Source organism: Scophthalmus maximus, chromosome 18 (genome assembly GCF_022379125.1).
Source record: "Scophthalmus maximus strain ysfricsl-2021 chromosome 18, ASM2237912v1, whole genome shotgun sequence".
Lineage (NCBI taxonomy): Eukaryota > Metazoa > Chordata > Actinopteri > Pleuronectiformes > Scophthalmidae > Scophthalmus > Scophthalmus maximus.
The window spans coordinates 18,257,759-18,282,064 of NC_061532.1; the positions used below are offsets into that span (position 1 = coordinate 18,257,759).

Consider the following 24,306-nt stretch of genomic DNA (forward strand, 5'->3'; position numbering starts at 1 on the left):
ACCATCGTCTTTGGTACCCCTCACATTTCTACAGTGTGAATGTTTTTTTTTAACATCAACAACATCTTATTGGTTATTACAATTTTGTACATCATTTTATATCAACGTGCATCAATGCTACATATATATAGACAAAAATAAGACAAAAAAGAAAAAAGGAACTAGAATAAAATAAATTGAAATAAATAATTAAAATGAAAAACAAATAATAAAAAACAACAACAAAAAATGTATTATATAATGGTTTATCTCCACTATAACGGCAGACAACAGTATAACCGTCTTCAGGCTCGGGCTACTAACGTATTGTCATTATATTCTGAAACAAGCATTTTAATATCTTGCATCAACCTGCATCTGGACCATTTTATTGCAAACTCATGTGTATATGTCATAGACTGTATAGAAAAAATGGACAGTCAGCGGGTCCAGAAAAGTGAGTGGCTGAAGCCTGAATTCTCTGCTGTGTTCCATCTTTCCAAACTTGTTGGTTTCTCAAGTTTGTTCTCGGTATTTCAACTTTATTCTTGGTAAAAAAAGAAAATCTCCTGCTTCAGTTTGACTTTTATTCTCGACATTTCAACCTTTTCCCTGGAAATGTTCACTTTAATCCTGCATTTTTTCTCCTTCTCATACTTGACCTTGATACTCTTCTGTACAATTCAGACCAAGCTGTAGAGATAAATCTGTGATTATTAATAATCGTATTTTTCTGCAGAAATCAAACCCGACAAAAAAAAATTTGACGAAAAAAAAAGAATATATATATATATATGTGTATATATATATATGTGTATATATATATATGTGTATATATATATATATATATATATATGTGTATATATATATATATATATATATGTGTATATATATATATATTTATATATATTCTGACAGCGAACATAGAAAAGTCCCATCCGCAGTTTGAGTATTTTGCTTGGGTCCAAAGTGTTTTATTTAAACACATTACGAACAGATTCTATCTGAAGCAAAATAAATATCTCTCAAACACGACACAGAAACATTTACACTGAATTCAGTCGGCAAATATTCTTAAAAATGATTTTTATTACACCTTAGAGAACATGTTCACTGTCGCTTCTCTGAACGTTGTTTTGGAAGTTTGGCCAAAGACGATATATATTGGGAATTTATTAAAAACTATATTTTATGGCTTGATTGAGGAGGAGGAGGAGGAGGAAGAAGGAGGAGGAGGAGGAGGAGGGAGAAGAAAGAGGAGGAGGAGGGAGAAGAGGACTCTGATTCTCTGCTCTGGGGACCGAAGGATCCTCCAGTTGTCAGTCGATGCTTCAAACCGACTGAAGACGCATGAAGATCACGACACTGTGACATCTACGACACGAGGCTCGGAGCAGACGACGGATAACGCCTGCGGTCATTTCCAGTGTGAGGCGGAGACTCCGTTCTCGTCCCTGACGTGAACTCTGCCCGATGGATACTTGGTTTCCTGTCGCCCGCCGGGGAAGACGGTCTTCACCGTCCCGTCGGGATACTCTCTCCTCTTGTACCGGGAAGTGTGGATTTCCCTCTGACCGCTGGGGAAGTCGACCGTCTTCTCACCGGACCTGCGAGATAATGATATTAATTAGGAAAAATAAGCGCTTTTCAAAACAACAACAACAACAAAAAATGATGAAAATAAAGAGCTCTGATGCAAATCAGAAAGTCGGTGAGAGATGAGAACTAAGAAATTGAATCTGTTATTGAAAGTTTAAGGATCTGAATTTGTCAATAACACATTGATCATATGCACCAATATGCTAGAGATATTAGAAACTAAAACAATCTGCCTGACAATCATCACATTTTCAAGTTTTCTTCAGTATCTAAGACGACTGACGATCCTCTGTACACACATTTCTGTCCTGACTCTTAGAATGTTGAGTCCTAGTTGCGAGGTCGGTCGCCCTTTGTCCTACATTTTTACCGAGACAGAGAAACAGTGTTTCTATGGAGATGACGACACGTGATTCTCAGAGTTAAATCTGTCACTCTGACCGGGCTAGGGAGGGGTTTTGGGGAGGGAGGGGGGACAACATGCACTGACCACTTGTTGATCCGTGTAACGAATCAGAAAAATCTCCTCAATGTATTTGGGCTCTTAAGCAATAAATACTTTTGCTCAAGACGGACACGGCCTTCGTCTTCCTGATTCAATTTTCCATAACAATCAATCCATCTAGACATAAATGCATAAAGTATTTAGTGCTTGATATCAAAAGTGGATGATGTCAGTGTCTGGCCCTCACGGCGACGCTGCATATTATTTGTGTGTGTGTGAGGAGTCCTGGAGTGATGACGGCTGCTCGTCCTGTCTCACGGTGAGACGTGAACGATGGTGCCGTCGCCGAAGATCGTCCTCTCGCTGCCGTCGGGCTCCAGACACTTGATGGTGCGGTCGGGGAATAAAATCTCCCTCTGGCCTCCGGGGTGTCGCTTCTCTGTTCACACAAAGAGACCGTTGGTCAACAGATCCGCCTCGTGAAGTTCAGAGCGAAAGGCACGTCTCCTACCGATCTGCCTGTTGGGGAAGTGGAGGATCTCCAGGCCACTCGGGTAGGTGGTGTGTGTCGTCTGCGGGCCGGCGTAGTAATACACCTGAACAGAGTAGGAAAACGCTGAGGAACATGAGAAGAACCGACGTCAATCTCTAAAACAAGCCGGATCTCACCACTTTCCCGTCTCCTGACGTGTGTTTCACGTCTCCGTTGAAGAACGTGACCGTCTCCGTCTTCCGGTGCGCGGGAATCGCGTTCCTCGACCCGGCGGCGGCGGAGGTCGCCAGGCCGCGCCGGTCGGACGCACGCCGCCCCGTCTGCGCGGGAGGAGAAAAGTTCAGCGGTTAAAGTGATATATTTGTTTTGTTGTTTCTCTATCTTGGTTGTACGCCGCTGCTACTGTGTGTGTTCTTCCCTGGGAATGAAAACATATATATTTATCCATCTCCCCAAAGCTTTTGGGGATTTAGACTGGTTTCTGCGAGTCACCTTCGGAGTCACCCTGTTTTTCAGGACATGAATTTCACCTTTTATATGAAACATGATCTTTATAATCTCTGCAACATCTTGGTCGTACAGTATGTGATGTGCGATGGTAAGAATCTGGTTTCGTCCAGCGACAGAACTGCTCTGGGGAGCATATGTGATGAGGTCACTCGGTGCTTTGACACCGTCCTTCGTCCGTCCTCATGAATTATTGCCACGGTGCTTCAAGGACCACTTAGTAACACTGTATTATTTACGCGGACAACTTGATGCCGACCAGATTGAAACAGGAGACAAAACACGAGAGGGACGAAAGCAATCAAACATTTTGAATATAACTTGAACTTGAACTTTGAACAGAGGGCCAGTAGGGGGCGGCATCGCTTCATGTATTTCCATCAGCTCAGGAATCTTCAGCAGGTTTTAAAACAGACTTTATTTTACAACCAGGCTGCTTAAAGAACACAAGTTGGTCAATATCGCATATCGAAGTGTGAATCCACACGTTGATATTGTCATTTTTTTAAGGATTGTTTGGCCTAAATTAGTTTATAAATCAAGGAGCCTCCAACTGGAAAAAACTCATATGAACAGATTCATACAGATTCTTAATATGTGCCATTTTATTTATTTTGGTAGTCACCAATTTTCTCATGTGCCGACATCTCTTAAGAATTGATGAGTCATGTGCAGTGGAAAAAAACCCTCACCTGAAATAATAATAATAATAATAATAATAATGCCTTAAAGCAAATGATATTTGGCGGCATCTGGTGGTGAAGTTGCAAACCACAACCAACTGGACATCACAGCACACTTCATTGCTATATTACTTACAATATATTACTCTTCTAGAGACGTCATCCACAAAGCGGAAAGGTCGGCGGTTCGATTCCCCACTTCCCCCCACTAACCCTAACCACCTGAGACTAGAACAATCTCTCTATGAATACATTCCTTTTACCATTTACCATTTAATATCTCTGACTGTCACATAACCACCTCTCATCTCACTGTATTAATCACACACTTGAACCAGAAAAGACGTTGTTTAGTGTCAAACTTTAAGTTAATCTTTAGTGTATCACGGCACAGCGCCGTCAGCTGCGCTATTAATATTTCATAATTGTTTTAGGTCCTCTAATGTCCTTATTTGGCTGTTTTCCTTGTGTGGGGGGGGGGGGGGGTTGATTATGCCAATGATCAAATCTCTGGAATATGCATCTCCCCAGTGACAGGTGGTATCCATCGGGCCTAAATAAGAGATTTATGTCAAGTTGGTCCAGTGAACACACACGCGCACACACACACACACACACACACACACACACACACACACAGGCGTTAACTCTGCAGCCTGCCAAGGAATTTTGTCTCTGCTCACTTAGGTAAATATAAAAGAACAAATCTGTGAGGCGGCTCCTCCCTCCTCTCCTCCCCTGCGACTGAACTCGAGCACGTTCGGGCTCGAGTTGCTGATCAAAGATCTTCGAGTGAGGCCTCCACCTGTATTTATTTATTGTGCACTCACGTGCCCCGACATGGAAGTTCCCATGTACCGAGTTGTGAAGTCATTTTTCTTCTGAATGTGGAAAAAACAGTGACGCTGTGAACCAAATGTGTCATACTTCTGTGTTTCAGAGCGTTCACGTTCACACCTCGCTCCCAATATTTGCATTAATAACGAAGAGCAAAGAGAAAAGAATGGGGTGTGACAGGCGCGTAAATAATCATAAATATTATCTTATAGTTTTGACAAACTTTTAGTGAGGATTTTAAACTAAAACTAAAAGTTTGTACTGGACTTTACCTGCGTGCGTCTCTCATGGGACGCGACAGGTGTTGTTGCAGTACATCGGTCGGCCTGGAGGTGGCACTGTGGTGTGACTGTGAGTTTCTTCCTCAGCTCGGAGTTTTCTCTGATCAGCTCCTCTAGCCGGCGTCGAACTACAGACCAGTCGCCCTCGCTCTGCACGCACACACACACACACACACACACACACACACACGAACACTTATGTGACTCATGTGTAACGAGTTGGAGTGTGTTTCTATTTGATTGCACAGAATTAGTCCATCGTGTCTTTTAAACCTCTCAGCTTAACACCGGATGACACGAGTCTCCGGGAAAACAGGAAATAGTGAGTCAACTTGTTGTCAAAACCCAAGCGAAGAAATTCCGCGAAATTCCGCGTGAAATCACCCGGGTTTGGGCGGACTTTCCCAAATCAGTTCAGTTAAACAGTTAAAATGTTGCACATTTTCAAATTGCAACTCTTTTCGGGAACCATGAATGACACTGACATAGTTAACAGGTGGTGAATTGTTCACATTTCAGAACAACCATGTCGACATCCCAGCACCTGTTGGAAATCTGACAGCTGCCACAGGTGGATTGTGGGAGCGGGCGACCTCCGTTTCTCTCTGATCCGTGAAGAAATTAGAACACGAACCGCCCGCTGCCTGCGGCGGTAATACCGAGGCAGATCATACAGCCGAGATTGATTTATGTCAAGGAAAATACGCTGCAGGTATAAAACGAAACCCTTTCTTCAGTATGCAGGGAACTACTTGGACACTTTCCAAGCAGCCTGCAACTCTTTGACAGCTCCTTTGGAAACAGCAGGGAAGCTACAGCTTTATTTCCTGTATGCAGGAGAACACCGTGTCTGCCGAGTGCAGAGCCGGTGTGTGTTTGAACCTGTGTCGGTCAGATAAAGAGGCGCTCTCGCCACCAGGCCTTCGGACGCGACGTTCCAAAGCGGCCGTGCCGATGAACATATCGGAGGAGAATAGGCGGAAACTTGTCCAGGTCTCTTCCAAAGAAGAAGAAAAACAATGACGTATACAGGAGAATATCAGTCGCAGGCATCTTTCTGAATAATCAAAATTCACTTCCCAGGGAATTTTGACCACAAACGATGTTTTAACTAATCAGGTTAAATGAACGTGAGTCATACGGAACGCGCCGCTTCACCGTCTCGGGGAGGTTAGCGCACAACGAAGTTACACAATCACTTCCGACTCCTGATCCTCTGCAGTGGTTTTTCGTACAGTAAGGTTGAAGAACTGCCATGAAAGCGCTGCGTCGCCTTCTACTTAATGTCCTTTGACGGTGCAGCGCTGGCCGCACCAGTTCGACCACATACGCTCGGTGGGAGTGGGCGGTGTTCGTGGCTCAAAGGGGGACAACTGGAAGGAGCTCGTCAGAGGTGAGAGGTCGTACATAATGATCAAGGCCAAGGGCACAGAGAAGTGTCACGCAGCAGTTTCGTGAGGGGAACAGTTCACCTGCAGGAGCAATGAAAGGTGCGTTGTGAAACACACACTCCTGATGTCATGGGAAACAACGAAGCCGTTTGTTACGAAATACCGCCGCGTAAACGGCTGCCGAAATTTTGGATTTTACGGCACAAAGGAACCGCGTCACCCAATTGCGCAACCAAAAGAAGGGGGAGAACAGCGTCGTCCCGGTAACCGCCCCCAGTGATGGAAATGGCCGAATCTGCAAAAAGAATGCCGCCGACGGAGGAACCAAAGCGGACGGAGAAAGAGAGTAAAGGTAAAGCTCCGGGACTTGAGAGGCTTCAAAACGCGACATGCAGTTTTGTTTTCTTTCTACTAAATCAATAACTAATACAGCCAGCTTCTTATTAACACAACCAGACGAGGTTATCTGTTCAGATTGGGATTTTCTCGGTTGTTTCCTGCTTTGGGACAGTAGCCAGGCCGCTGGCGTCGTCCTCACAAGCATCTCGCTACGTACGACAGCCACCAAACAGCAATACCGCCCGGGAGCACTAGGGGGCACCAGAGTTCTGCTGTTTGCACCGGCTTAGACGTCCCTTCACTGTGACCATGGCAACAGAGGTATTCATATCTTAGAGGACCCAAATCCACGTTTCAACCGAAGATAGTAAATCGACTGCGGACATTGTTCGACTCATGCGTGAGGTCAGACCTCGGGGGGCCACACCCCCCCCCCCCCCCACCTGGAGACTCACCTGGACTTCCCTCCTCGACTGCGGTTGGCGCAGACCGTGTTGCTTCCTCGCGGCGTCACCTCGTTCTCTGTCAAAGGGGCCGTCAGCTCCTCCTCTCTCCACCGTCTCTCTGCATGCAAACACAGAAACTTCAGAAAATACTGCAAAAATGTAAATGCTCATTTGATAAAAACTAACGGCGACATGGTAACCTGCGCACGACGCCAACGCCAACTGCTGATCTTTTGCAGGTTTGCCAAGTTTGTTGTATTTTGGTGCCGTCACCATGCCAACATTTGCTTTTTGGGGGGCAATTAAAAACAAAGTAGAGTTGAGGCTAATGCGATTAATATTGTTTTGCAGTTATTTCTAATTATAAACCAACACGTTCACCTGATGATGTTGTACAGTTTTGTGTGTGGGGAGTTTCGGTCATGCTCTATTGCGTTTGTCTTCATAATCTTGTAAGACTTTTACTTTTTTTCTTTTACAACATTTGAGGGCAGAGAGATTATAATCCAGAAAGGAAGTTTAACTTGAAACTGATCAAACGACGCCCAGCTACTTCCTGGCAAAGGCAGCGCTGCTCAGATGCAGCAGTTTTTCAAGCTCATACACTAGATTCAAAAGAAAAAAGAAAAAGATAATCTTCTTAGCGTGCAACTAGAATACCACAGGGTGTTTTTACCGGTGAAATCCACGCGACGCCGGTGCCGTTATCGATTCAACTGGTTCGCCACGTTCCTTATCGGCTTTCAGCGAGTTTCCCCTCAGCGTTTTCTGAACCTCTGCAAATGAAAAAATAAAATACATATATATATGCACACAAAGCAAACGAGTGATGTGGAAGTTTTTGTGTTAAGACATATGCCGTCATTACGGGGTCTTTTATCAATAATCATAACGGATCGCTGTTAAATGATGGGAAATGAAAAGTATTGGAGGGGCGATGCATAACCTCTTACAGGTCACTACACTCATTTCTGACTTCATAGTGACATCATTAAATTATCCATCCATTCCAACCTATGTACAGTTGGATTAAGGTTGTGCCTATGGTCCTATAGGACGTGGCAATACCTCGAAAAATGTATGTCAGAACTATGAATGATGTCACTTATCATATGATGGGGAATCGCTTTCTATAAAAATTGCCTCTATTGCCCAATTATTTGAGATATATTGGAACCATGTGCCTTTCGGGAAATACAGTATTCTTTGTTGAACTTGACCTCAGACCAATCAGCTCCAAATACACTTCCAAGTAATTTTCCCACCAAGGAAAATAACAATTTAAAGAAAATAATTAAAAATATCCCTAATACCTGTTTAATATAGTTTATGTCCAAGTTACCCAGAGTGTTGTTTCCTCTGTTCGATCGATGCTGAGCCCCTGGCCCAGGTCCAAGTGTCTGGTCCTGCCTCACTTCCCCCGAGGACATGCGTCCCTCCTCGGCCTCGCCGGGAGCGTCGCTGGCACAATCACCCTCCGGTGGATTCCAATGGGAATCGTGAGTGCCGAGGCCGGGAGGAAGGGACGGGAGCTTGGGAAACTGGTGACACCGTGTGGATGGGTGATCTCCATCCTCGCTGCCGCCGCCGCCGCCGCCACCGCCACAGCCGCCGCCACGACTGCGTCTCGTGGTGGAATGCCCGGGAAACGCGCCGCGCTTCGGGGGCGTCGGAGGTCGACGCGTGCCGTCCGGCGGACGGAGACGAGCTGTGTTGGTGGGAGATGGTTCCCCTCGACCTCTGACCCGGTGTGAGCCTGCGTTGCCTCCCGCTCTCGGCCCTCCGCAGTGGCAAAGTTGAAAATGTGTGTTTGTTTCATCGCAGCCTGGGGATAGAGTTTCCACGTCGGGGCTTGAGACTCGCCCCATGTGGTCGTTCGCTGTCCTAAAACTAACAATAACTTCCTGGTTTCTCCAGGCCCGGGGGGAAACGCCGCTCTCCTCTCTCGCAGGGAGGGAAATGTTGAAATGCTGCACTAAGCCTGATCCGTACACAGCGTTGGGCTGCGGCGGCGTCCGGACGCGTTCCCGCCGATCCTCCGAGGCGGCGGCACGGCCCGTTTCTCCGCGAGGCGCCGCGAGCTCAGTCTGACCTTTGACCTCGTCTTCACCAACACACCTTCCTGCGGTTTCACCGCTGTGTTCCGTTTCCCTTTTCCCTCCGACTGTGGGCTCAGAGAGGGGAGGACGCGGAGGAGGAGGCTCGTCACTGTGCGTCTTCTCCTCCGCCTGGGAGTCCTCTGTGGCTCTGGAGAAGTCCTCAGTCTGCGTCTGGATCTGTGTTGTCCGTCCATCTTTAGAGACCGACTTCCCGCTGGGCTGCTGCTGCTGCTGCTGCTGGCCGGGGGAAGCCGTCCTCTGGAGCTCCGGCTGCCCGGCGACCTCGATTTTATTTCTGTTCATCCTGCAAACGTCCTCGGCCTTCCGCCTTTCTTTGTTCTGCAAAGAAGCAACAACGACAACAACAATTCACCTTTGACACAATGGCGGTTTAGTCTGAATGGTGAGAACGAGAGAACCGTTTGTTCCTGAGAATAAAGGATATTTCTGTCCGCTTCACAGGTTTTATCACATCCGGTAGATCAAAGGAACAATGATGCAAATTCCTTTTATAAAATATGAATAGGTATAAGTTATTATTGTCATTAGAGGCTCAAAAATATGATGTTTTTTATTCTATTCTGTTGTTTTATCACAGTAAACACATACAGTGCTATAGTAATATGTGATGTACCTCCAGCTGTCCGTGCCCACAGGTGTCATGATCTTCCAGTTGCTCTTCGACAAACTCTCTGAAATTCTCGCTTTGTCTCGACGCAGATCGGATCCAACTTAAACCCGGACAGAACACAAATTAAAACAACACGGAGATGCACAATACGTTTTTATGAATAGCAGTAGAGCAAACTAAAAGTTTGCACATGATCATTTAAATAAGAATAATCCCGTGTGTGCAGTGTGAGTTGTTAGGCCGCAGTCGGGCCACCTGTCTTCAGTGTGAGCCGGCGGGACGTCCCACCATGCAGAGGGACCGACCGGGACCCGGTCTCCATCTCGAAGTCCAGTCCGCTCCGTCCCTGCGACACAAGTTTCAGTGGAAACGCTTGAAAAACAATATGGTGCCATAAAGTGTGAATAGTTACTGAGTAACAGATGAGGAACCCGTCTAATAATTCATGATTCGGGCAATGATCAGTAGAGCACGATGAGGTGACGAGGAACTTTACTTGAGGGAGCACGAAAAGAGGAAGTGGACCGGTTACTGATTCACTGATTTCAACATTGTTTTAAATGATTCATATTCATATTTGTTAAACGTTTCATAACTGACGTTGCTGCCGGTGGCAGGTGAGAAATACGACTTTGAAACCTTCTCTTTGCGGTTGTTTGGAAAAGATTGAAACTTTATTTGTTGAAATCAAAGATATTTCAAGACACGAAGATTCGCCACATGAACTAAATTGGGATTTGGAAACTACTCGTTAACGATTTCTACTTCGTGTACAGAGTTTTCACGGAGAGAGGAGGTGCAGGAGAGCTTCACTCGCGAGCATGTGGCTGACGGGTCCAAACATCGCAGCCTCCTGTGAGATATGTTCGGACGACAGCGAGCTACAGCAGAAGTTACGTCTTCACCGCAGTCGCAGGTCGGCTCGACATTCTGAGGGACAGTGGCTCCGTTGTTTCTCTGACTGACACGCTGCAACTCTCTCTCCTTCTCCTCTGGACTCTTCCAATAAACACGCCGGGATCACGTGGATTCATAATCAATGGCTATTCCAAGGATTGTTTGTAGTCGTTGGAGGGAAACTAGACTCAAAATGGGCAAAAAAACGAGAGTTACAAACTTCAGGCTGTCACAAATGTGCGTTCGAATCCATTCACGAATACGGAGCAATTTGTGCACACGAAAAAAATTATAGTTTACAAATATTCATATATTACATACAGATTTTTAACTAAATAATAATAAAGAAATGAATAAAGTTCTTTTTTATTCCTTTACAGATTTTTTACTTAATAATAAAAAATAAATGAATAAAGTTATATTTTATTCCTTTACAGATTTTTTACTTAATAATAATAAATACATGAATAAAGTTCTTTTTTTATTCTTTGACAGATTTTTAACTTAATAATAATACATAAATTAATAAAGTTCTTTTTTATTCCTTTACAGATTTTTAACTTAATAATAATACATAAATTACTAAAGTTCTTTTTTATTCCTTTACAGATTGTTTACATAATAATAATACATAAATGAATAAAGTTCTTCTTTATTCCTTTTTTCCATTTTTAAACACACACTGAATATCCATTTGTGTTTCTACATCGCTGTTGTGCTTCTGCATAAAACACGTGTTGAAATGCATTTTAATGAATTTCACTTTTACAGTTTTCTTTCTCACTTTAGCTGCATGATCTTCAAAAATGCCGATCCTTTTTTTGTTCTTGATATTCTTTACAAAAAAAAAAAAATAATAATTCATGCAGCAACTTTAAGCACAAAACACAAAGTCCAAGTCCAAAGCAAAACCTGGCGACTGAGCCTCTGCAACGCATCGGTGATATGAGTGTGACAGGTGTCGTGAAAGCGGCGGTTCGCTACATATGAAATCCTGAATGGAGTCAGACTGGTTTTTGAATCCACTCAGTTAAGGTAACTGAGTAACCCGGTAAACACTGAACCCATTGTGTGAGGAGAGAATACAGGGCGGGAGGGACGCGAGGTCAACGGTCAGCTGTTGTTGTTTTACAGAGATTCATCCGACGAGATCGAGTCTGAGACGAGAGACGTTAAATCAAGTCACTCAGTACAAATCTCCTCGTCTCCTCGCGTCAAGCCGACCTTTAGAGTCGATCGTGAAGCCGATCTGGGAAGAAGAGGTCACGACCTCTCCGACAGCCTCTTCCTGCAAAAAAAGGAAAGAAGACGAAGGCTGAATCCTTCGGAGTTGTCTGGGCTTGTCTGCGAAGTGGAGCAGGAGTTCGAGGTATGCGAGAGTTGAGCGCGAGGCCTCGGCTTTAACCCCCCCCTCCCTCAGGACTCCCTCAGACATTCCACACACAAAGTATTTCACTTTTCCTTACATAGTAGAAACCGTACATAGCAGCCCGGCGTCCCCGTCCTCCGCCGCGACCACGTGTGCATCTGTCGCCGATTCCCAGGGATCCACATCTGTCCGTGCGCTCCGCGGGGACTTCATATCTGAACGATCCCTGTGCAGCAATTTTAGCATCTGCGGAGGAGACGCACAGCGACACCGAGCCAAGGAGCTATAGATTCATGACAAACTGTCAAACGCGCTGCTTCTGGGATTTACTCGGAATAGAACGGGATTTCTTTCTCATGCTCACAGTTTGCGCCAGGAAACAGAACAGCAGAACGCCTGCTGCTGCTGTCGCGTCCGCTATCGGCTCTCGGCGCCACAAGAGGCTTCGCGCGTCTGCATTCGCATTCTCCCATTTCACCATTTCCCGAAAGAAGGAAATCTCTGCGACCCGCTCTTTATTTTAAAGGTCAAACTAAAGGACAGACAGATCTCAGCTCCTTCACGGGGCCAGTCTTGGCCCCTGGCGAGCCCCGCTGGCCCCCGCAGTGGAAAAGCAGCTGGTGACTCACCTCCTGAGGCCAAGAGGAGGAGGAGGAGGAGGAGGAGGAGGAGGAGCCACCGGTACGGGGCTGAGCAGTGGTTTACCCTTGCTCTGCCACACTGAGAGAATCACTTCCAGACTTGCTGGTTGACTCTCACACAACAGGACATTGAAGAAGAAGAAGAACAAACCTCCCGAGTGACTTGGGAGAGTTTTGAAACTCAAAAACTTCAGGAGGATTGGAACTGAGGACGCCGTAGAAAAAAAAAACTTGTTTGGCAGGATTTTTTCCCCCTGTTCCTTCTGAAGAGGGTGTGAGGCTGAGATTACCCTCGTCGGTCCAGCGGAGACGCAGTCGCTCACTTCGCAGGACGAGACGTTTTCTCCCTCTGCGCGCTCCAGATGGCAAACTCCACGTTCCAGCTCATCGAGGACTGCGAGGCCACGAACAAGGCGCTGTACAAGTTCTACGCGGCGGTCGTCATCGTGATCTTCATACTGGCGCTGCCGCTGAACGCGTCCGTGCTCCACCTCTTCATATTCAAGCTGAAGTTCTGGAAGTCCAACACCAACAACGTCTTCCTCTTCAACCTGGTGCTGGCCGACATCCTGCTGCTCGTGTGTCTGCCCATCAAGGCGTACAACTTCATTCAGGGCGAGCGGCGGAGCGACTCCGTGTGCAACGCCATGCTCTTCATGTTGTTCCTGAACCGCGGCGCCAGCATCGCCTTCCTGACGGTCACCTCCATCGACCGCTACTTCAACGTGGTGCACCCCGGGCGGAGGAATTTCCTGCGGGCCCTGAAGAAGTCGCCGCAGATCTCCATCATCATCTGGCTGCTGCTGCTGCCGCTCACCGTCCCCACCATGCTCAAGACCTTCGAGTGCTGCAACAGCCACAAGCTGGAGAAGGACGACACCTTGATAAAGGTAAACTGAAGGTGCCACTTACGGCTTTCGATCATGTCTTTATCCGTCTTCCTGTTTCACTCTTTCACTGGTCAGATGAGCGAAATGAGAATAGATGACAAAGCGATTTTTCTGGAGCCAAGTGATTCATTCCGAGCCGTTCTGCTTTGGAGGGGAATTGTCTTGCAAGGGCTGGTTGTTGTTTCCCAACTGGGACGCTGTCAGTTAGGACCACGTGGCCTCAGTGTGTCACCGATGACACAAGACGGGCGAGCTCTGCTCGTTGCCAAATCCAAAGTTCACACAGCAAAAAACATGCCGTGTACAAATGATCCTCTGCGCGAAAACCGAAGCAACAGACGAGATCAGATGGGATGAGGATGAGGAGTCCCAAAGACGTAGACCTGCCCTTGACCGGGCGGGAGCGGTGGCAGTTGTTATCTCACCCACTTGTTTTCCAGAGCTATTTTCTGCCCCCGACACAACAGAGCATTGAGGGCGACGAGCATGAGCGCGCGTCCAAGGCCTTATATAGGATTCGATGAAGAGAAGGGTGAGAGTGAGGCTACTGTGTTTGCGCCGTGGTTTGAAATCCTTCGGTACAGTCATAAAGATTAATCCGGTGGTTTGGTTTATGATGCTTCATGAGGAAGTGTTAGTAGAAGAAGAAGAAGAAGAAGTCCATGAGTTGTTAGTGTTTTTCCACAGCAGATCGGTTTTGATTTAAATAACAGTTCGGGCGTCAAACTGTTGGTTGGTAAAATATTCCAAATATCTCACAGAAAAAAAAAGAGAAATAGGCTGTTTTTCTTTTGAATTGGAATAAAAATCTGGTGAGCCAGAGTGAATATCTCGGGAAGAGTATTAGTGCCATGCATGAGAAAAAAAATGAGAGGAGGAAGATTTATTTTTTGTCTTGCATTTCCAGAATGAAGATGAAATGTCGAGAATGAAGTTGAAATAATACTAATCGAGAATAAAGTCGAAAAATTGTGACCCGGAAGCACTTTTTTAGCAGCAGCACCAAACAACCGTATGTTGATGTTTTGTTAGCCAGTTTGCTAAGCTAACGCTAGCTGCGTACGAACGATGACGTTCGATTGCAAACAACCGCTAATTCCTTTTGAGAGTTCCGAAGCTAGCGTAGCTTTGCTACCGTTAGTTAACGTGGATGCGTGACAGCTGAACTGGAACCACAATACGGACGTTTAAGGCTATTTCGACTTTATTCTCGACATTTCGTCTTTTTTCTTCTGGAAGTTGTATTTCAGCATAATTCTCAATCCTTAGATCTTGAGGTTCAGAGTCTGGTCTTTCACCACTGATTCCCTGATTTACAAAAGACTTTTGACCCTCACTGCCCCCAACCTTCAGCGATACTCGGGCCAACCGATGACAGACATGTTGTTCTGTGTGTGCGCAACGTTAAAGTTTGATCCCTTCCGTCTGATTCAAGAGCGTGGTGGACAGCATGCGGGAGGTGGTCTTCTTCACTCAGATCGTCATCCCCTTCGTCATCCTGGTGTACTGCACGGCGCGCATCGTCAACCGGCTCCGGAAGAAGACGGTCGGCGACAACACCAAGCTGAGGCGGGCCGTCTTCCTGGTCACCTCCGTCATGGTGGTCTTCTCGGTCTGCTTCCTGCCGTGCGCCATCGCCCGGATGGTGCTGCTGATCGCGCGCGTCCAAGAGTGGGGGGAGGCGGTGCAGGACAAGGTGGCGGTGGCCTTCGACGGCCTCATGGTCCTCTCCTACATGGACTGTCTCCTGGACCCGCTGGTCTACTGCTTCTGCAGCACCAAGTTCAAGGCGCTCTATCTCACCAACTACTTCCCGTTCTTGGTGAGAGGGGCCCCGCCGCCGGTGGACAGCTCGACGGGAAACACGCAAAACCCTCAGCGCAATAACAAGGTCATCTGACGTCTGCGGGGAGACGGAGGATGGACGGCTGCAGGCGGCGTGTTTTTTATCCCCGACAGGATTTCGACCTAAGACTGACACCGTGTCCCACAAAAAATATATCTACTTTATGAAAGTGCGCCATGAAGACAAGTCACATAGTAGATACTTAAATATCTGTTTTCTTATGATTCTTAAACCGAGAGGTACAGAACAGGAGGGACAATTGTGGTTCTTCCAAAGTGTGTCGTCAGGTGCAGGGGTCTCCTTCGTCTAGAATGTTGGTGGATTTTCTTTGGTGAAACATTTGTTGTTTTTTTTAGCAGATGAATACCTCCCAGCCAAAGTATGCACATCTGTTTTTTCTGCTTGGCTTTGGGACGGTGAGAAGAGAAGCCCAGTTAGGAGAGTGAAAGATATCTGTCGAAAACCTCACACAGCTTTAATATCTGAGCTTCCACAGTCGAACGAGCGTGAGCCGGTTTTTATTAACGCCGTCGATCAAAACTCAGAAAAAAAGTGTTGCCAAATCTTGGCAAATGCAATTATGAAGCAAGATGTCTGAAAGGGGAAAAGAAGATTTACTCGAAATCACAAATTAGATTCCCTGGCATGAATTTGTTGGTTACGACATAGAAAATAGATGAATATATGGGGGCCAACGTCAGTCACTTGTTACATAAGAGTTTATTAAAAAGGCCCATAGAGGAAGCATTAATGTTGATTTAATAATGAACTGAGCAACTGTTTATACTGTGTATATACATAGAGAAAGATGGGTGTATTTATGCTATACATATTTTGTCTGTCTGTCAGGGAACATTTCTTGAAAATGTTTTTTTTTTTTTTATATAATCCCATTCCATTGTCTGAAATACTTCACGAGCCCGTGGGGATTTAACTGTACTACAAATCCAAAACAACAAGTCCCCTTAACGCATCATTAATCACCGTACTCTTGAACTCGGAGACAGACGTTGAACTGTAACTGTACGAGTCACCTGACCGGTCATTTTTCTCGCCCTGATGACATCGTCAACGGTCATATCGAAACCAGCGAACACGTCAGGAGATCCGTGAGAGACTCAGTGGAGTGGAGGCTTTTACCAGATGCAAGATGCATCATTGTGTGTCACTAAATATTCCCTTCCAAACAAACAATGGCACATTTGTGTTGCGGAATATTACGCAACGTTCTCGCCTCGTTGACCTCATAATAACATGTAATTAATGAGTAGACGAGGAAACGCAACTGAGGAAAATCCCTAATTTGGTTTGATTTGGAGTTTCTTCCCGCTCTAAAGCTTTGCAGCGATGAAAAGATATTTTAGTATTAACGTGAATGATTTTTAGATCTCACACATAAAACACAGAGTTGTATAAAATCGCCATCGGTCAACATGTGAAGACGTGAGCGACTACTGGTACGCGGCTCCGCAAATGTCACGTCAGCACAAAGTAACAATGTGCCGGTTGTCTGATAAACACTGCAAATATTAACAGAGTAAAGACAAACACGGGACATAAAGTCATGTATGGTACGATCTCAAACAAGACGACGACATACTTCACACGCTGCACTGGTGTTTTTGTTTACCTCCTCAGTTGTGTGGATTTGACCTTTCACACTTTCACAAGTGAATTTGAATTTGTGACTCAGCCCCATTGTACGGTCAACATGCCTTATTCTTGTTTTGTTTTAAAAATGTTGCATCTACATTAATTGAGTATTAAAGTCGCAGTAGGTGGATTTTAATCCAATACACTTTTCGAAAAAATTCAGCTAATGTTTTTCCTCGTGGTCCGCACCTCACAACACTGTGTGCAGTTTGAAAATATCACTCCCGACACATTAACAGACGTGTTAGCGAGCGACAGACATGCTAGCGGCAGACTTGCTAGAAGCAGACGTGCTAACGAGCAACAGACGTGCTAACGAGCAACAGACGTGCTAGCGAGCAACAGATGTGCTAGCGAGCAACAAACGTGCTAGCGGCAGACGTGATAGCGAGCAACAGACGTGCTAGCGACAGACGTGCTAGCGACAGATGTGCTAGCGACAGACGCTACGACTGAGGGGTTTTGGCCTCGTGGTAAGCGCCTCTGTCTCCTGACCCCGACCAGTGCAGTCAACAAAATCAAACAACAAACAATCTTTCTCCAAAATCACTTGCTGCCCCTTTAAGTTCATCTATATATTTTACCAAACAGCCCAATTTAAAAAGTAGGACGAGGTCTTTTTTTGACGGCTCTCACTTGTTGGCACTAGTTTCTTCCGCCAAGGTTGACCGTCTGAAAACTACTGAACCGATTTCCATGAATTCTTTTTGATGAAAAGGTGTCGAAAAGCAGAGGGAAAAACCTGTTGAATTTTGTGGGATGATCCTGAAAACAGACGGATCCAGGTTTTTTCTTTTTCTTTTTCCACTTTCTTAAAAGAATGACGAGATAGGGCGTTAGCCTCGGCGGAGGTGCGTTGCTCTTTGGGGCTTCCACCATCCAGACAGCGGTTGCTCCCGTTCATCTAAATTAATTAAAGTCTTTCGGGCTGTAGGCGTTTTGATGGGGTCATGAACACACGTGCGAGTCTTGACAAGTCCTCCTGACAAGAATGCTGCAGTGTTGCATCTCTATTAGCATTCACCAAATCCCGAGTGTTACCTGTTGGGGATTTAGAACTAAGCCTGTACAAATACTATAAACTTATCACGTGTTATGTTCCTCAAAGGGACTTATAATAGTTTCAGATCATGAAAACAGATTAATTCCATGTGATAGAAAGAAAAATGGGAGCAAACTTCTAAATACCAAGAATTAGTTACATGTAAGACATTTATATAATATATATTCCCCTTATGACCATTGTTAAATTATTTTGGTGTAAGTGTCCCGATAAGTGCTTTACATATCATAGTTCATATTTTGTATCTCTGTTTTGCGGGTCGCATTGTGTAAATATTCGCCTCGTCTTCTATGTCTTTCTACTACTGCTGAAATATGTGAATGTATAAATACATTTTTTATCTCGAGGTACATTTCTGCTGACTCATCCTTCGGGGGAGATTACGTTGATAAAATTTGAGAGTGATTAATTTAACGTGTGGTTCTGATTATTGGCTCTATTGTTGCTAACAATACAACATTGTTAAAAAGCTCTAAACAGTTAATTTATGGATCCTGAGATAAATGCTTGAAAAACTTGCGCTCAAGTGACTGTAACATCCGTACCGTGACAGGATGGCAACCGACAGGATGGCAACCGACCCAACACTCATACATTTCACGCTTCTGCACAAATGAATCTGAAATGACGTCGCGGGGTAGGAGAGACGGAATAAAATTGTGTTAAAAATGGATATAAATCGACAATCTGGTGTAAAAGATTTAGGTTGAAAAATGTCAGCGGTGGTTTTTGGCAGATCAGACGTCAAGGTTCATCTGTTGTTTAACATTTAACCGTCACTGGTAGATTTTCCCGATGAAATCTGCATGGCAGCATGTAGAAGCGAAAAAAGTTCTGCCTCAATGACAAACCACTATGTGTCACGATGCATTGCAGAGTTTATGTTTATCACAACACAGGCATATTTTTTTGGGGGGGGAATTGCTGTGTAGACTTTTATCTGATTGCAACAAATCGTCAAATCTTACAGGACCCGACGTGTTGACATGAAATCCGGGTCAGATAAGCTCCGACGTTAAGTCAGAGCAGTAATGTTGACATGTTTTTTTCCGAGGCGCCAGGTCGGTTCTGACCCTGACTGGGACACGTGGGGACGCGACGGTCCTCAGGAGCAGAGGACGATGGGAAACCTGGAGGCTGCGGGTGACGAAGAAGGTGGACGGACGAGGACGAGGGTGAGAGGACGGGGAAGAAGAAAAGGTTTGATGCATAACTGCAGCAACGTATGGAAACCGCCCAAGTTGTGACATCAATTACATCTCCTTGTCTGCATTCAGGGCTTTATCTTCTACGTATTTCAGTGGTTGTCAAACGTGTTGGTACGAGCAGCGGCTCCGTCCAGTGGTATGCAGATTACATCGAAAATATTTTTTGCATTAAATTAAATCAATTTAAAAACACATTAAAAAAATACTAGGACGAACGAAAATATCTCAACCACGGGATAATTGAAATGTTTTTTTTTTCATTATTAGTTTTTCCTCAAAACACATGCTACTACTAGCACACTAGCCTGGGTAGGGGCGTATGCAAACATGCCAGATTAGCTTCAAGCTAAACTGTGATGGCAACACACAGTGAGCAGTGGGTAGCTAAAATTATGAATGTTTTTAAAAAACACTGCGATCGTACGGAAGCGTATTAGGGCCAGAAATGAGAAGAATATTTGATTGATTTATTTAACATTTCGAGATTAAAGTTGAAATAGCCCTAAACGTCTGTGTTGTGGTTCCAGTTCAGCTGTCACACATCCACGTTAACTAGCGTTAGCGAAGCTACGCTGGCCTCGCTAACTGCACGCCTCTCAAAAATTAAATAACGGTTGTTTTGCAATTGAACGTTAATTGTGTCAGGACACACGTCGACGTTCATGTTGCAAATACCCGTTGTCACCGCGTCGTTTCTTCCATGTTCAGCCTGTGGATAATAATATCGCAACTTCACAACTTGGTTAGCAGGTAGCGTTAGCTTAGCAATCTGGCTAACAGAACATCGACATCCGGTTGTTTGATGCTGCTGAAAAGTGCTTCCGGGTCAAAATGTTCAACTTTTCGACTTTATTCACGAAATGCTAAAAAAAAGAAAAATATTTCTTCTTCTTCTTGTGAGTGGCCCTGATAGTCTTCCGTAGCAATCGTGGCTCAAAGGCGGAGATTCTTTTTCAAGCCGCCCCGTAGCAGCAGATCTGACGTCGCTGGAATCGAGGGGGCCCAAATTTAAAAAACTTTTTTATCTGAAAACACATGAGGGCGTCCGCACTGTCGGACGTTATCGATTTTAAAAAGGAGGCACTTCGCCGGTGATAACGCACCTGCCGCCTCCGCCAGGCAGGAAACTTCAGACCTTCAAGAGATGCAGAGATAAAGACGTGACAGAGAGAAGGAGATTAGATGTTCACAATTTCTTAGAATTGATGCGTGTGACAGGAAGCAAGACTGTTGGCCACTAGCAGGTATCATATTTCCACACACGCTGATTAAAATCTAATTGAAGATACGTGTCTGTATGATACCGTCATCGCTACTGGTGCTTTTAAAAGGCTTCTTAAGAATAAGCGACACGTCCGTGTGTGTCGGCGTCTTTACTACTGAGACCTGAGCACAGACACGTGAAATACAAAGTCATAGTCTAGTTGTAAGATACCTGCTCAGTACAGTTTTATCAAGCATCGCCAAAGGAATGTTTTTCTCTTTCCTATAAGTTCTCTTGCATCATATTCTGGTCCGTCCGTCGTTTGATCAAGTTAAGACTGTGATATTGTGGAACAGTTACAAAAAGGCAGTTTCCATCCCTGCAGAGGTTTTTCTGGTTCCACCCAACTGGAGAGCAGAGATACACATGACGCAACGCAGCTGATGATTCATTCTGATTTTATTGTTAATTTGGGAGCGTCATAATAACTTCCAAGTTTTTTGCTTCGATCGTAAAAGCCTGATTGGTCCGAGCCCGCTCCTTTCTGTCGCGCTGCTCAAGATTACTTTTACTTGATTATTACTTGATATGATTTTATTATTCCATCGTGCTGCTGTTTATCATATTTATTGAACTTATTAACTTACTAGTTGTCTTTGCTGATGTGTGTGTTCTTGATGGGGTGAGCTGCGAATGAATCGCCCTTCTCGGGCAAACAATAAAGTTGTCTGAATTTTTGAATTTTGAATCCGAATCTGCTCAGATTTCCACAGATAACCAAGCAGGACTGGTGTGAAAGCCGAGTGAGAAGTACATCAACGACGTGCAATCATTTCATATGTTGTTATTTTCGTGTCATGCACACAAAGAATGTTTTTTTGAAAGTCAGTCTCAAACTAAATATATATTTTTTCACCACAGAGCTTTGCAAATGAAATCGGCGCCCTGAAGCACAACTCAACTTTTTCATAATCATCGAGCCAGAAGAAAAAATGAAAGTAGACATATTTTGCTGTATACAGGTTTCTTTTTGTGTGTGTGTGAAAGGTTTGCAAAGTAAAATTAAAAAAAGCCCAAAGTCGGCAGTACAGGGAGCTCCTCTCTCCGACGGGAAGCACTGCTCCTCAAACGCCTCGTCAGTGGTCCGGCCTCCGTGACATCGTGACGTCACGACACTGCAGCTATTTCTAATGAGACAGTATGTCCGTGTTGCTGTCCTTCCATGTCTTGTTGTAAATATGAGGAGAAATATGTCTGAGAGATTAATCTTCTGGGAAACCTGTGGTGCTGCAGCACTCGGATCATGTCATGTTGGAAGTTCTTCACATCATTTGTACTACGTCCACAAAATGACCATTTAAATGTGTTTCTTTTCATATTTTTCATAAAGAACGCACCAGTTCTCTTGCAGATTTCTGCTCTTTAGAACAAGGAAGTGCCCTGCGACAGGGGTTTACCTATCTACATAATGCATCTGCTGTTGTTCTTCCCTTCGCCGCAGTGCAGACGCAACTGCGAACTGCAGAGAATCACTTTCAAAAGATGTTTTGCTTTTATTCCAGGACGAGAGGTGCATTGTTGGAAATTGTCATTTCTACACGTCTGCGGCCGCAAACGCGATGTCCCAACGGCAGCGGTCGGACTGAGAGACGCACGCTCCGCAAACCACATCTGGAATGCGGCCGCCGTGTTTAGACATGTGCTGGTGTTGCAGCGGTACAGGCGCTCTTTTGTGCAACGTTGAACATCCGGTCTGGGACCTGAGGTCTGATGACACTCACCGATCTGGTCTGTGTCCGACTCGCACAACACAGAAGTGTCGGGGTCCGAGCTGTGAAAGCGATCCAGGGGTCGTCACGTCCCTGCAACGGCTCGTGGAGGAACTGTAGTTCTATTGTCATGTGTCTCACATATTCATGAAGCTTTAAGAGTTGTTCTTTCTAAGAAGACGACCGCTATCAAAAAGGTTTTTTGTTGTGGCCCCGTACAGGTCCCTGAGGTCCGCCTCCGCGTTACAATCTTTTCAAATTTGGTCTGGAAACATTTCTGTTCGACCGGGCTGTTTAGGAAATCAAATCATTTCTACTGTTCTATTAATCTTCTATAATCTACGATTTTGCACTGTCCTTTTATTTGATTTTATACATTAGATTTTTTCTTCTACTTTAATCTTGTCCATCTTGTGAAAAGTTCCGTGCAAACAAAGTTGCGTTTTTCCTTTTTTTTTCCGGCCACAGTATTTTCGGGGGCTCGAGCATGAAAAACATCCTGTTTCACCGTTTTGTGTTTTTCGTGAGGGCAAACGATTTGCTCGACAAATTCCGCTTGCCGTCGAAAACTTGACCCAACAAGCGAGAACTGGAGAAATGACACCGACTACTGGAAAAACGTGTTGGATGGAATTTCGTGTGGAGTGATTTGAAACGGAGCTTTCTCACGACTCCAGTCAACTCTCAACATGCAGCACAACCTGTCCGCTCCGGGGGAACTCCTGCATCGCTCTCCACCAGCTCAACAGATGCCATTCCCCCGACAACGTGGGAATCGTATATATAAAAACACACTTCTGATCTTTTGTGATCCGTCTGGTTATGTCTTCCGAGGGGGGGAGTGTTTCCGAGTCCCAGTGGCGGGATCGTGTCCCGGCCGAACGTGTGCGGGCACGACGCTTGTCTGGTGGACAGACGCCCGAGGAATTTCACAAGCGTTGCCCCCGTTCTCCCGGCACAACACCTTGAGTGGTTTGGACTGTGCGTGTGTGTACGTGTGTGCGTGTGTGTGTGTGTCAGACAGAATGACATCAGGGAAACAGAAGAAGAAGAAGATGTCATCTTCTCCGTAAAATCAGAAAGGAATCTACCGCATCAGAGATACCAGGAAGATTGTCGGGCGAAGGCGTTCTCGGCTGGAAGCCGACAACACCTCCCACGACGCTGCGTTGTCAGACCCGAGTGCCTCTCTCTAAACCACACCTCCCGCCGACTATATATTCTTCCCCTCTGAAGGGGCAGTGGCAGCCTCTCACGAGGAGAGGGACCAGACGCGCCGAGACACACGAGGTTTCCGCTTTCTTCACTCCTCTCTTCGTCTGCGCTGCGTTTCCTTCGGGCCGCGCTCGGACGGGAGCTTTCCAGTCTGACGGATCGCAGTCAGAGGGCTGAAGAGGAGAATCCTTGGCAGCTGCAACAACGGTCTGAAGGATTTGACTTTTGTGACGCTTTAACTCTTTGGTTCTCCTTTGCCGCCGCCGCCGCGGCTCCACATGGAGCAGGACGACTACTCCGACATGCACCACTTCGCTCGCGCCGTCATGTCCGTCGCGTCCGTCGCGTCCGGCGTGTCCACAGCCACAGGGTCGGACAGCCCAGCGGAGCACTGCCAAGTGCCCGATCAGCTCACGTACAAAACCCTGTCCTGGCTGATGATCGGGGAGTTCGTGCTGGGTCTGCCCCTCAACCTGTCCGTCCTCTACATCTTCATCTTCAGGTAAGGCGGCGAATGCGAAACGCAATCTCACGCGATCACCGAGAGACAGATAAAGTCGTGGGGGAAAAAAAAGCCTTCAGAGAAGAGGAACTCGTCACCTGGTGGTGGTGGTGGTGGTGGTGGTCCCCCCCCCGTCCCGCCCACATTCAGGCTCTTTGAGTGAATCATACCTTCAAATCACAAGAAGGTCAATCGGGGTCATCAGGCGACTACGATTAGAACTGAGAATCTTTTTCCAAATGAAGTTCCACAGCGTGATGGAAGAGGTCCGGACGGACTCGTGCTCACTCCGATGAGCGGCTCACAAGTGTGTTGAACA

At 45.7% G+C, this 24,306-nt stretch overlaps 3 protein-coding genes across 12 annotated transcripts in view; 2 read left to right on the forward strand and 1 right to left on the reverse strand.

Annotated features, from left to right (window-relative positions):
* Positions 1 to 1,048: 1,048 nt before the first annotated feature.
* Positions 1,049 to 24,306, reverse strand: part of si:ch211-140l13.3 (serine/arginine repetitive matrix protein 2) — a 29,614-nt gene continuing 6,356 nt past the window's right edge. For 2 of the 9 annotated variants that reach the window (XM_035616888.2, XM_035616887.2), the window contains exons 4-13: positions 9,986 to 10,076; positions 9,734 to 9,830; positions 8,343 to 9,438; positions 7,677 to 7,776; positions 7,010 to 7,118; positions 4,816 to 4,974; positions 2,693 to 2,836; positions 2,535 to 2,619; positions 2,342 to 2,462; positions 1,049 to 1,586 (exon numbers count right to left, since the gene is read on the reverse strand). In XM_035616888.2, coding sequence (XP_035472781.2) covers positions 1,397 to 1,586; positions 2,342 to 2,462; positions 2,535 to 2,619; positions 2,693 to 2,836; positions 4,816 to 4,974; positions 7,010 to 7,118; positions 7,677 to 7,776; positions 8,343 to 9,438; positions 9,734 to 9,830; positions 9,986 to 10,076 — 2,192 coding nt within the window. In that variant the 3' untranslated portion in view covers positions 1,049 to 1,396. Of the gene's footprint in view, positions 1,587 to 1,877; positions 2,463 to 2,534; positions 2,640 to 2,692; positions 2,837 to 4,815; positions 4,975 to 7,009; positions 7,119 to 7,676; positions 7,777 to 8,342; positions 9,439 to 9,733; positions 9,831 to 9,985; positions 10,077 to 12,093; positions 12,319 to 24,306 lie in introns of those variants that run through there. The other 7 variants (XM_035616895.2, XM_035616894.2, XM_035616889.2 and 4 more) reach the window with 7 other exon arrangements.
* gpr31 (G protein-coupled receptor 31) lies at positions 12,717 to 18,503 on the forward strand. Its single transcript, XM_035616900.2, has 2 exons — positions 12,717 to 13,527; positions 14,963 to 18,503. Exons 1-2 carry the CDS (start codon positions 13,000 to 13,002, stop codon positions 15,425 to 15,427), a joined length of 993 nt encoding a protein of 330 aa, XP_035472793.1. The 5' UTR covers positions 12,717 to 12,999; the 3' UTR covers positions 15,428 to 18,503.
* The window catches only part of LOC118289828 (12-(S)-hydroxy-5,8,10,14-eicosatetraenoic acid receptor-like), a 40,312-nt gene continuing 35,891 nt past the window's right edge, over positions 19,886 to 24,306 (forward strand). For both annotated transcript variants that reach the window (XM_047328758.1, XM_047328757.1), the window contains exon 1: positions 19,886 to 23,987. In XM_047328758.1, coding sequence (XP_047184714.1) covers positions 23,764 to 23,987 — 224 coding nt within the window. In that variant the 5' untranslated portion in view covers positions 19,886 to 23,763. The remainder of the gene's footprint in view (positions 23,988 to 24,306) is intronic.

What these genes read in the sequence shown, in the direction of transcription:
- gpr31 (XM_035616900.2), top strand. Translation starts at nt 13,000, where the DNA reads ATGGCAAACTCCACGTTCCAGCTCATCGAGGACTGCGAGGCCACGAAC. An exon ending in AGGACGACACCTTGATAAAG is followed by an intron (nt 13,528 to 14,962) that starts GTAAACTGAAGG and finishes GTCTGATTCAAG; the next exon opens with AGCGTGGTGGACAGCATGCG.